The sequence below is a fragment of the Rhincodon typus genome, chromosome 6, assembly GCF_021869965.1.
Source record: "Rhincodon typus isolate 14 chromosome 6, sRhiTyp1.1, whole genome shotgun sequence".
NCBI classification, from domain to species: Eukaryota; Metazoa; Chordata; class Chondrichthyes; order Orectolobiformes; family Rhincodontidae; genus Rhincodon; species Rhincodon typus.
The window spans coordinates 19300499-19312648 of record NC_063337.1 but is presented as its reverse complement, the minus strand read 5'-3'; the positions used below and the strand labels follow the sequence as shown (position 1 = coordinate 19312648).

At 39.8% G+C, this 12150-nt stretch overlaps 1 protein-coding gene across 5 annotated transcripts in view; it reads left to right on the top strand.

The window, feature by feature from the left end:
- The window catches only part of LOC109932827 (CRACD-like protein), a 129558-nt gene that overhangs the window by 111072 nt on the left and 6336 nt on the right, over nucleotides 1-12150 (top strand). For 4 of the 5 annotated variants that reach the window (XM_048598193.1, XM_048598195.1, XM_048598194.1 and 1 more), the window contains one exon: nucleotides 4307-4494. In XM_048598193.1, the coding sequence (XP_048454150.1) occupies nucleotides 4307-4494 (188 nt within the window). Of the gene's footprint in view, nucleotides 1-328; nucleotides 470-4306; nucleotides 4495-12150 lie in introns of those variants that run through there. The other variant, XM_048598196.1, reaches the window with a different exon arrangement.

The following is a 12150-nucleotide window of genomic DNA, read 5'->3' as shown; positions in this document are numbered from 1 at the left end:
CTGGTTTTGGGATGCGGTAGGGGGAGGGGAGATTTTGAAGCTTGCCTAGAAACGTCAGCCTTTCTGCTCCTATGATGCTGCTTGGCCTGCTGTGTTCATCCAGCTCTGCACCTTGTTGTGTCGGATTCTCCAGCATCTGCAGTTCCTACTATCTCTGATTCAAAATTACATGGCAGTTTGGTTGTGCATTAGGCCTAATGTAGGCCCAGAATCTTCTCCGACTCATGAGGCTGCCATGTGTAGCAAACAAGGAAAGGTGGGATTTAACGAGGTTAATAATGTTGGCATTTTTAATACTTATTGGGCAAATCAATTTAATTTTTTCCAGAGCAATCTGCTGAAGTTTTGCAAGATGGCCATTCTGAAGAAGGTAGAAGTATAAAAGCGCAGAGCTGCTGATTATTAACCATTAATTTCTGGCCAGATTTACGCACACTTTTGATGTTGAAATAAAAGTTTTAAATCAAAATCCCATGGTATAATACAATTAATCAACTTGATTTAATCAGCATTTAAAAATTTGGTTATGCAGTGATTTATTCACTTTATTAATCCTACTATAATGCATGTTTCTGAAGAAATGAAGCCTTGCTGAACACAATTCACCAGAGAGAGCCCAATTTTTAAAATGTATTCATTTATTTTGCTTTCGAATCCACTATTTTTGAGAAGCAATGTGGAAAAATGAGATAACAAGTTATAAGTAAGATGGATGCGTTTAGCAAAATAAAATATAATTGCTGCGTGAAGATTGGACAAACCAGTCAGGGAGTTGACTAATCCATGACAAAAGCTGTTTCTCATGCACAGAAAGTGGCATACTCTACAGCCCAGCAGTCATTGAAGCAGACAGAAAATCATTTTGTAAAGGGGTGCTTCAGAACATGGGGAATGAGCTGCAAATTGGGATTAAACTTGATCTCTCATGTGCAAACAATATTTAATGGGCCAATTAGCGTTTATTTCTTTGCTACAACCTTCTAGGAGATTAGCATGATGTATCCTCACAATTTGTGCCATTATAAACGCTGATGCACCCTAATTGAATGCAAACACTGAGGAAGCAAAACAGCAAGTTAAACAAAGTAAGTTTAACTTCCCAGGGAAACTCCTGCTCATCATTCTAGGGAGCAAAAGAGCTACATGATTATCACTTCAATACTGTACAAAAGGAAATTGCATAAGTCCAGAGAAAAACAAACATTTTTGGTAGCCTTTTTGAATGCTGGCAACAATATATAGGGCCATCAATATAATTTTGGTGTGATAGATAGGAAGTATTATCAATCGGCCAGTAGGTGTGACAGATAAATGGGAAACCTGCTAAAAACAGTCACAGACTGCAAGTGGAGGAGGTAACACAAACTTGTACTGCTCAAGAAAGGCCACTTGTTCTCCTGTGCCCGATCCTTATCACAGACAATGCATTGCAAGGGAGTTTTGTGGAGAGTTTTACGTACCGTTGCATTCCCTCCTCACATACTATACACGAGGGACATTAATAATTAAAGATAAAACTCTTTGTATTGACAAAGATTGTCCTCCTGATTTCCTCCTCTATTTCAAATAAAGTCAGCAGCATTCCAGAATATCACATGAGACGCCACACTCTGTATTGGTTTTTTTGTTGGCTGGTTGCAGTCCACAGATAACGATCCCCACTCCCCCAACCCACCCGTGCCTGAACAGAACTGACTTCCACACAGCAATTCTTTATTTGTGCTCAGCCTTATTGCTTTCCTCATAGCTTGGTGGGTGCATGCATGTATTTGTACCACATGGACTGCGATGATTCGAAAGGGCGGTTCGCTACCATCTCTTCAAGGTCAGAAGTCACACAACACCAGGTTATAGTTCAACAGGTGACTTCACCTGACGAAGGAGCAGCACTCTGAAAGCTTACAATTTCAAATAAACATGTTGGAATATAACCTGGTGTCTGACTTTGCCCACCCCAGTCCAACACAAGCACCTCCACATCATGGTAACCTTTTCAAGAGCAATTAGAAATGGGCAACAATTCCAGGCCTCACAGGTGATGCTAAAATTCCAAGAAATAATTTTGGAAAGAAAGCAGATAGTTTTATTTTTTGTTTTAGCAGTTATTTCTCCTTAAACTCACCTTACAAATCAATATCCCACTCTTTCATTTTCCTCCAATGACGCAGCAATGTCCAACAACACAGTCAATGTGGAATATCTTGGAGAGTTTTCGATAGGAACTGGTGCAATGGATCAACCTGGGAGATAAACTTCAGGGGAAGAAAAAGCAAACAATTCCAGTGAAAGAGAGCTTCCTGGTGTCAACTTGTCAACTAACAGAAGGAGAATATGTGGCATCTACTTCAGGAACTCCCACATGGGAGTCTGTTTAAAAAAAAGTGGAAAGCTGTGGAATTATGAGGAACATAGCGGTTAAGGATTCTTATTGTAAGGTGAATAGGATATAAAAGTAGTAATGTTTTGCTGAATTAAGCATTAGCGAAATTGCACCTGGAGCATTGTTAACAGTTCTAGTCTCCATATTTTTAAAAAAGAGCAAACATGTTAGAAGTGGCTCGGAGAAGGTTGACTTGACTGGTATCTGGATGAGGATGTAGTTGTCTTCTGAGGAAAGATTGGACAGGCTAGGCCTGCATCTGTTGGAGTTTAGAATAATGAGAGGTGTTTTTATTGAAATATAAAAGATCCTGATAAGACTTAGCAGGATAGATGCTGAATGGGTAACTTGGATGAGAAAAGTGAATGTACTATCGCCAAGTTTGTGGATGACATAAAAGTAGTTGGCGAGGCAAGTGACGAAGATTACAGAGTCCACAGTAGGATATGGAGAGGTTAAATTAGTGGGTAAAAACTGCGATAGGATAGGGAAATGGAATATAATGTGGGAAAATATGAGGTTACGCACTTTGGCAGGAAGAATAGATGAGTTGAATATTATTTAAATGGAAATGCTTCAGGCACTATGATATAACAAGGTGTAGAGCTGGATGAACACAGCAGGCCAAGAGCATCAGAGGAGCAGGAAGGCTGACGTTTCGGGCCTAGACCCTTCTACAGGCACTATGATATTGTGGTTTTCCCTCAAGTTATTAAGCCTAAGTCAGTCATATTGCTGACTAAATAGGCATCTAAAATTTCACGCCTGTTAGACAGCTCCAAGGAGTTCTTAGTTTCCTGGGCCAGCTTCTCTTTTAGGTTCGATGAATAGTCACCCATTCTCCTGCCATCTTTATACTCTTTACCGTCCTTTGACACCGGGTCCTCTACTATCCCCTATCAGTTGTGATGAGTGAGCTGTTTTTTCCCAGAATCCTCCTCAGTCACTTCTCACTACCGCCATTTGTTGATGTGCTTTAATAAAGAGGAGAATAAAATGCGTTAAAAACCAAATACTTCCGATGCTGGAAGCCTGAAAACAAGAACAAAGAACAAAGCTGGAAAATTTCAGCAGGTTAGGCACCATCTGTAGAGGGAGACAGAGTTTACATTTCAGGGTAATGACCTTTCACCAGTTCTGCTTCAGCTTTTTCATTGTTCTTGTCACAGTAAAATATGAGCTTTGCCTCAATTTGATGTCTCAAATAGGCCCGTACCACAGCATGCCATTAATTGCGGGTGGCCCTTGGATATATATTGCTCAGATCATCTTGAAACTGGTTAAAATTTGTCACTGTGACCCTGCAACTCACTCAGCCATTGCAAATGCCCATTTTGTTGATAAATGCAGAAACATTTCCTGACACCTTAATCATTTTAGATTCTTATGACCACTTTCAAGAATTAAAGCTGGAGATGTTACGGATGAAGCATTTTTGAAAAATAGCATGTAGATCAGGAGAAATGTCGCATTTTGATGAAAATAGTACAAAGCTTTGAAAATATTCCTCCCCCTGTTTAGATTGCACATCCTAAATAATGGGAAAACTTCTAGACAGCAAGTACATTGTAAGAGAAAAAACTTAGAGACTTGGAGATGCACCAGAAAGGCATGTTACTGGTACATTTCCAGGGAGTTTATAATTTGCTGAATGTGAAGACATGGTTATGAAAAGATTGCTTTGTGAATCAACATAGCATCCAATATACTCCAGTCAACATGATTATAAATGCAAAATTGGCAACAATGAAATAAGTCCACACTAAATGGAATTTATATTCTTTCAATCGTCTGTATTTATTTTGTTCTTCATTTATTGAAATCCAATCACCAACATTCTCTTTGTGAGTAATTGCGTTGGGACATTGTGTACAAATTGTGCACAGGGTTAGTACAGGAATTGTTGACTCTGTTGTCTTTCCACAGAAAAAGGGCAACTTTTTGACAAACATATCCAAGACAATGGATCATCCATTGAAACTTCTTCTGTGCCAACTTGGGTCACCATGGCCAGGCAAAAGCAGAAGGGGTACCATGTACAGCATTTCGGCAAGCAAGATAAAATGCCAGCCCAGGAAACCAAAGCTACTTCCAATGGTAAAGGAGTAGACAAGGTAAAATTGTACAGTGCCATTTCCTTCATCCCCCTTTTATATACAGTAACATTTTATGCTGATCATCGATCACGCCATTCTGCAAACAGTATAGTACACCACATAAATACTAGGTCCTAATGTCCTTCAGTAATCTTAGGGGCAAAATCAATAATATAAAAGTTTCCTGTTAGGAATCTGTGGCTATGACTGTGGGTGACATGGTGGCTCAGTGGTTAGCACTGGTGCCGCACAGCACCAGGGACCCGGGTTCAATTCCACCCTCGGGTGACTGTCTGTGTGGAGTTTGCACATTCGCTCTGTGTCTGTGTGGGTTTCCTCCAGGTGCTCCGGTTTCCTCCCACAGTTTGAAGATGTGCAGGTTAGGTGGGTTGGCCATGCTAGATTGCCTGTAGTGTTCAGAGATGTGTAGATTAGGTGGGTTATAGGGGTACGGGTCTGGGCAGAATGCTCTGAGGGTCAGTGTGGGCTTGTTGGGCAGAAGGGCCTGTTTCCACACTGTAGGGATTCTATGATGTTGAATACTGGATTCCTAAAGTTTGCATGTTGTGAATTTGTTTTCAATTCTTGGTTCTAGTTGAATGATTGTTCAAATATATAATGAGCAGTAATGAACAACAGTTTGCCAAATGTACCGCAATAAAAAAGAATTCAAACTAGTTATTCTCTGTCTCAATGTTCCAGTAAGGTTTTTGAGTGTATTTCTGCCTAATATAGATGACAAAGTGATTATTAAAATTGTATTTCTGATATGAAAACTTTAAATGTTTAATATAAATCACAGTCATACAGCATGGAAACAGACTTTTCCATCCAACTCGTCCGCACTGACCAGACATCCCAGTCTGACTAGTCCCATTTGCCAGCATTTGGCCCATATTCCTCTGAACTCTTTCTGTTCAGGCACCCATCCAGATGCTTTTTGAATGTTGTAATTGTACCCACTTCCACCACTTCCTCTTGCAGTTCATTCCATATGCAAACCATCCGCAGTGTGAAAAAGTTACCCATTAGGTCCCTTTAAAATCTTACCCCTCTCACCTTAAACTTATGCCCTCTAGCTTTGGACTCGCCCACCTGAGGAAAAACACTTTGGTTATTCAACCTAAACATACCTCTCATGATAAGCAATTTAGAGAACATCAAAGCTAGCTGTATAAAGATTAACCAGGCATTATATCCTATTTGATTAGACTCTTGTCTAGATACAGTAGAAATGGTAATTGGTATTAAATTGATATTCTTGCGAATTGTCATGATGAGAGCAAGACGAAAAGCTTTGAGAAAATATGCTCTTTTTTAACAATACTAAAGAACATTTTGACCAACATTAAAAAAGGGCAGGGACAAGGTTTCTCACCATCAGCTCATATTTATAAAATTATTGCTTATGGGTAAACAACAGTTGTCATTTTCATTTATATTCCTTTGTTTTATATTTTGGACTATGGACCAGGTACCCAGATTCTTACACATGTATGTCTGGGTGTATTTCCTTGCAGGAACCTGTCGTTTTACTGTTCTCTTCAGCATAAAGTGGTCATTTCCCCTCACGTAGTAATGTGCGCAAATAGACTGAGCCATGCATACATAGACTTTCCAACCTTTAATTCATTTTATTTGAAATGTAAATTTGAAAGGTAGTTGCAGAAGCAGGCCCAGATATAAATAGAAGAACCTGTTCTGAGCAATGATGCTATCATCACATGATAGAATAAAAAAAAATTGTTGAATGATGGGGTTGTGAAGAAAACAACTATGAAGGTGATAAACTTCGTGGATACGATGGTCTTATCCAGTCCATTTTATATGCTCAGATGTACTTTCATAAGTTAAGTCAAACAATGGATGCAGCAGACTGGCACATGATAATGTTACATAGTGATCCATTGCATAGACAAAAGCTCCAAAAACATGGGTTCAAATCCCACCATGACAGTTGATCGAATTTGAATTTAATTCGTGCACTCTCAAATGCAAAGCTAATCATGATGATCACCAACAACTGACACTGATTGTTGTAGAGGCCCAGTTCATTCACTACTGTCCGTTAGAGAAGGAAATCAGCCTCCTTACTCCGGATGACCTACATTCGACTTCAGACCCACAGCAATGTCTGGCAACATCTGTGGAGAGAGACGTAGAGTTAATGTTTCAAATCTGGTTTAAGTTTTATTCAGGAGAATCTGAAGAAGAGTCAGACCTGACTTGAAGTGTTAACTCTGTTGCTCTCCCCACTGATGCTGCCAGATCTGCTGAGCTCATTCAGCAATTTCTCTGTTTATTTTAGACATACAGCATCCATCGTATTTTGCTTTTATTATCACAGCAATGTGGTTAACTCCTAGCTGCCCTCTGCACAAGGGCATTCAGGGATGGGCAGCAAAGGCCCATATCCTGTAAACAAATGAAGGTGAATAGATATATTCTGTGCATGTGTTATATTTGTACACCTCTTCCAGTACTTGGCAGCCTTCCAAATGTTGTTTGCATTTCCAACGTGTACAACTTATCACTGAAAGGACCCAAAACCCAGACAGCAGGAGTGCTATCAAATCTGACCAGAGCTTTGCCTTCTTGGTAATTTGAATTGACTACGTCGACCTCATTTATGCAGCTGCTATAAATTAAAAGTGAAACCTGCTCCAGACATGACCATTAATTTATGCTCCCCACAAAAAAGAAATCTGCCATGTAAAGAGATAAAGTCAACGCTGCTGTCAATTTGCAGCAGAGTGGAAATCCATCCACACAACAGTGCTTTAAGATTTGGCAAGCTTTTAATAATTCATCACAGAGTCAAAATATTTCCAGCATTGCTGATCTTTATAAACTGAGCAGCTCAAGCGAGATTAACTTCTGGCAAACAGAGACTGTTTGCAAGTGTCAGCCCCAACAAGATTCAAATGTTTTACATTTTCAGGAACACATGTGTATCTCCAAGGCTTTGGGGCACTGGTGCAGCACACTGTAATGAGGACAGTAAGATTAATATCCTTTCCTCCTTGAACTTTTCAGCATATCAAAAGACTCGTTTTCACTAAACCAGGGATTCTGGCTTCCTAACAATGACTTTTAATGAAAGGCGGCCCGAGGTTGGCAGTCAATTGAAGAATTCAGGCTCTCATTTATACTGCACAGTTTGTTACAGCACAATTATTTACTGACACCCAAACAGAGTTTATAATGAGGAACACTACGTAGGAGGAATTTGATTTACATTAACTGTTGCCAATCTCTGGAAGGGAGTGGTTGAAAAGGAGGCCCTATTTCCCACAGTAATGAAATGAGCAGCATTTGGGCACTTCCTTCTCTAATTACCATTGCAACAGTGACCAAAATATGATATGTTCTGTTTTGGGATTTGGATTTAAACTAGGCCACTACTGGAATACTGCATGCAATTCTGGTCTATAGGAATGATATTGTGAAACTTGAAAGGCCTCAGAAAAGATTTACAAAGATGTTGCCAGGGTAGGAGGATTTGAGCTATAGGGAGAGGATGAATAGACTGGGGCTATTTTCCCTGGAGAATTGGAGGCTGATGGTTAATCTTTATAGAGGTTTAGAAAATTATGAGGGGCATGGATAGGGTAAATAGACAAGGCCTTTTCCTTGCCATGGAGGAGTCCAAAACTAGAGGGCATAGGTTTTAGGTGAGAGGGGGAAAATTTAAAAGGGACCTAAGGGGCAACATTTTCACAGAGAGGGTGGTGTGTGTATGGAATGAGCTGCCAGATGACGTGGTGGAGGCTGGTACAATTACAAGATTTAAAAGGCAACTGGATGGTAATATGAATAGGAAGGGTTTAGAGGGATATGGGCTAAGTGCTGGCAAGTGGGACTAGATTTCTGGTCAGCATGGGTGAGTTGGACCGAAGGATCTGTTTCCGTGATGTATATCTCTGTGACTCTAGAGATAGATGGATATGAGTCAGTTCTGTGAAGGTCATTTTTGTTTAAATGGGTCAGAAAGCAATTTGGAACAGTATGCTAAGTGTGTCAAGACCAGGAAGACAGGTGACTGCAGTCAGTGCCTGCTGGGACCCCTGTACTAATAGGTAGAATATTTACATGGCTGAGTTTACAACAGATCAGCAAGCCATTAGATTATTTTTGACTTCAGAATAGAAGGTTCAAGGTCTCAGTTCAGAAGAATTGGGAGCTCAGATCAGAGAAGAGAACGGTTTCTCATAGGATTGGACCATTCGGCCCTTTGAGCCTGCTTCAGACCAAGCTTTCATTTCAGGGGAGCTAAACTGTTTTAGCGTGTGGAGCTTCTAAGTGTCGAGAGCTTAGATTGAAATTGTCAAGTTGTTAGAAGTGAAAGAAAAAGTTTAGACCATCAGATTTATGAAACATTTATGCCAGGGGACTTGGAAAGGGATCATAAACCTGTCTCCACAGTCCAAGGGAAAAACAGAGAATAATAAACTTACAGTTGAGATTGATGTGAAATTTCTCTGGAATTGAGTAAAAGAACAGCACTGGAGAACAAGTCAAAGTTTTTTTTCACTGTTTGAGTTATAATCTTCCTAATTGTCTTAACATATACAGCCTTGATTGATGTTTTGTCTGTTTTCTTTAATAAATTCATGTCTGTTAAAGAACATCTGCAGACTTGTGGTTAGTCACTGAAATATATTTACACCACAATAACCAACAATAAAAATTAAACATATGACAGGTTTCTTTTCGGAATCTGAACTGTCCAAGTATTACCATCAGCTGGGATCTCTTATCACTACAAATAGTTGTTAATCTTTCAGAAATTGCTGTGTGATTGTAGCCCAGGAATAAACAGGAAGCCTGAACATAATAAGGATTGAATTATTAAAATACTGTTATTCTTAGATAATTTCTTTATGATATTACATTAAATGAAAATGATTAATTCAACCTGGTTATCTCAAGGTGCTTAAACTTGACAATTATTATCAGGCTATGAGCTTCTAACAGTATCAAAGAACACTAACTTTTAGAAAGAGAGTGCTCTATCTTTATTCTGCGGCACTGCTTTGGGCTGTGCAAATGCATTTCTTCCAGTTATTATTATGATCCCAGCTGACGTCATTTTGGGCGAGTCAAGTCCCAGACTGAAATCTAGTTTCTTAGATCATATGTTAATAAATGCCCCATCACTTTGACTATAGAAATCCTGTACATCATGCAGTCTCTAATTCTGAATCATGGGTGTTTTATGACGCACGTCAGACAGAACAAACATTCCTAAAGAAGTCTGTTGTTAAGAATAGAAATTACTTGATGCAGTATTGCTGTATGAATGCTTAATGCGTTTGCTTAACATTGCTTTGATAACTATTGTAAAAGAGCACATAGCCCGTGATCTTAAGCTCATAAAAGAGGCCATATAGATAGAAATAAAAAACACAAAGTGGGCAAACAGACTGTTAGGTGTATACTCTCAGCCCCCTAACAGTCAGGAAGAAACAGAGGATCGAATACATAATCAAATTTCAGAGAAGTGTCAAAATAATAAGACAGTAATAGGAGCTTTTACATACCCAAATATTAACTGGGATAGATTTGTGTAAGGAGGGAGGAAAATTCTTAGATTGCATCCAGCAGAACGTTTTTAACTAATATATAGAAATCTAAACAAGCAGATAGTTCTGGACCTAATGTTCAGAAATAAGACAGTGGTGGAAAGCACATCAGTGGAGCAACATTTTGGAGATAAGGATCACAAATCCTTAAATTTAGAATAGTTATGCAGAATGATAAAGATGGACTAGGAATAAAAGTTATAAATTGGTGGTAAGGCTAATTTAGCTCAGTGGACTGGAAATAGCTCCTTTCAGTTAAAACTGTCTATGTAGTGGGAGGAACTAGCCAGATTACAGAGCAAATACATCGCTGTAAAGGCAAAAGGTGAGACCAAGACTGAAGGACCCTGTGTGATAAAGGTTAGGGTTTTAAAAAGAGGAGAAGCTTATGGCAGGTACTGAGGACTCAATATGGCCGAGGCCCTGCAGGAGTATGAAAAGTGCAGGGAGAATAGTCAAAAGGAAATTACAAAAGCATAGAGAGTCCATGAGAAAGTAATAGCGGGCAGAATAAAGGAAAAAAACCAACAGGCTCTTTTTTAGGTAGTATAAAGAATAAGAGAGTCACTAGAGAAAAAGTAGGCCTCTTAGAGACTACCGAGGTAATGTGTGTGTGGAGCCAGAAGCCATGGGTACAGTCCTCAATGAATGCTTTATGTCAGTCTTCACAATGAAAAATTATGATACGGGTATAGATATCAGGGTGGTGGACTATGAAATATAAGAAAAAAATTAACATAGAGATAGTGAAAAGGTACTAGAGCGTTTAACAACCATAAAAATGGATACATCCACACTCATAGAATCCCAACAGTGTGGAAACAGGCCATTCAGCCCATCACTCCAGACCAAACTGCTGAAGAGCATTCCACCCAGATACTGCCCCCTACCCTATCCCTGTAATCCTGCACTCCCCATGGCTAATCCACCTTGCCTGCATATCCCTAAACACTATAGGTAGTTTAGCATGGCCAATCCACCTAACGTGCACATCTTTGCCTGTGGGAGGAAACCAGAGCACTCGGAGGAAACTCAAGCAGACATGGGGAGAATGTGCCAACTCCATACAGACAGTCATCTGAGGGTGGAATCAAACCCAGGTCCCTGGCGCTGTGAGGCAGCAGTACTAACGACTAAGCTACCATGCCACCCAGGATGAGAGGTGTATCATATAGTTAGAGAGACAGGGGATGAGCTATCAAGGGCCCTGAGAGTAATTTTCAAATCCACTGTGACCACAAGTGGGATACCAGAGGAATAGAGAACTGCTAATGTTGTCCCATTATTTAAAAATGGAGGAAGGGATAGATCAGGAAATTACAGGCCAGCAAGTCTAGTGAGCAACTTATTAGAAAGAATTCTGAAGGACAGAATACGTTTGCACTTGGAGAGACACAGGTTAATCTGGAATGACCAATATTATTTATTGAGGAAGGGTTACGTTTGACAAATTTAATTGACCATTTTGAGGAAGTAACTGAGAGTGTTGATGAGAGTAATGCAATTGATGTGGTCTACATGAACTTTAGCAAGACTTTTTAATCCCTCATGGTAGACTAAGAGCCCATGGAATCCAAGGCAATGTGGCATGTTAGATCCAAAATTAGCAAGTGACTGGAGACAAAGCATAATGGTAGAGGACTGTTTCTGTGACTGGAAGTCTGTTTCCAGTGGGGTACCGCAGGACTTGGTGCTGGGCCAAAATAGTTTGTGGTGAACATTAGTGATTTGGATTTAAATGTTGGAGGTATGATCAAGAAGTTTGCCGATGACATGAAAATTGGTCTTCTGATAAATAGTAGTGAGGATAGCTGTAAGTTGTAGGAGGTTATTGATGAACTAAGCAGCTGGACAGAGCAGTGGCATATGGAATTCAGCTGGAAAAGTGTGAGGTAGTACATTTGGGCAAGGCTAATTAGGCAAGCGATTGCACTATGAGTGGTAGGATCCTGGAAAATATTGAAGACCTGAAGGACTTTGTTGTGTATTTCCATTGATCCCAGTAGGTGGAAGGGCAGGTAGAGAATGTGGTTAAGATGGTATTTGTAGTACTTATATTTATTGGCCAAGGTATAGACTGAGAGAAAGG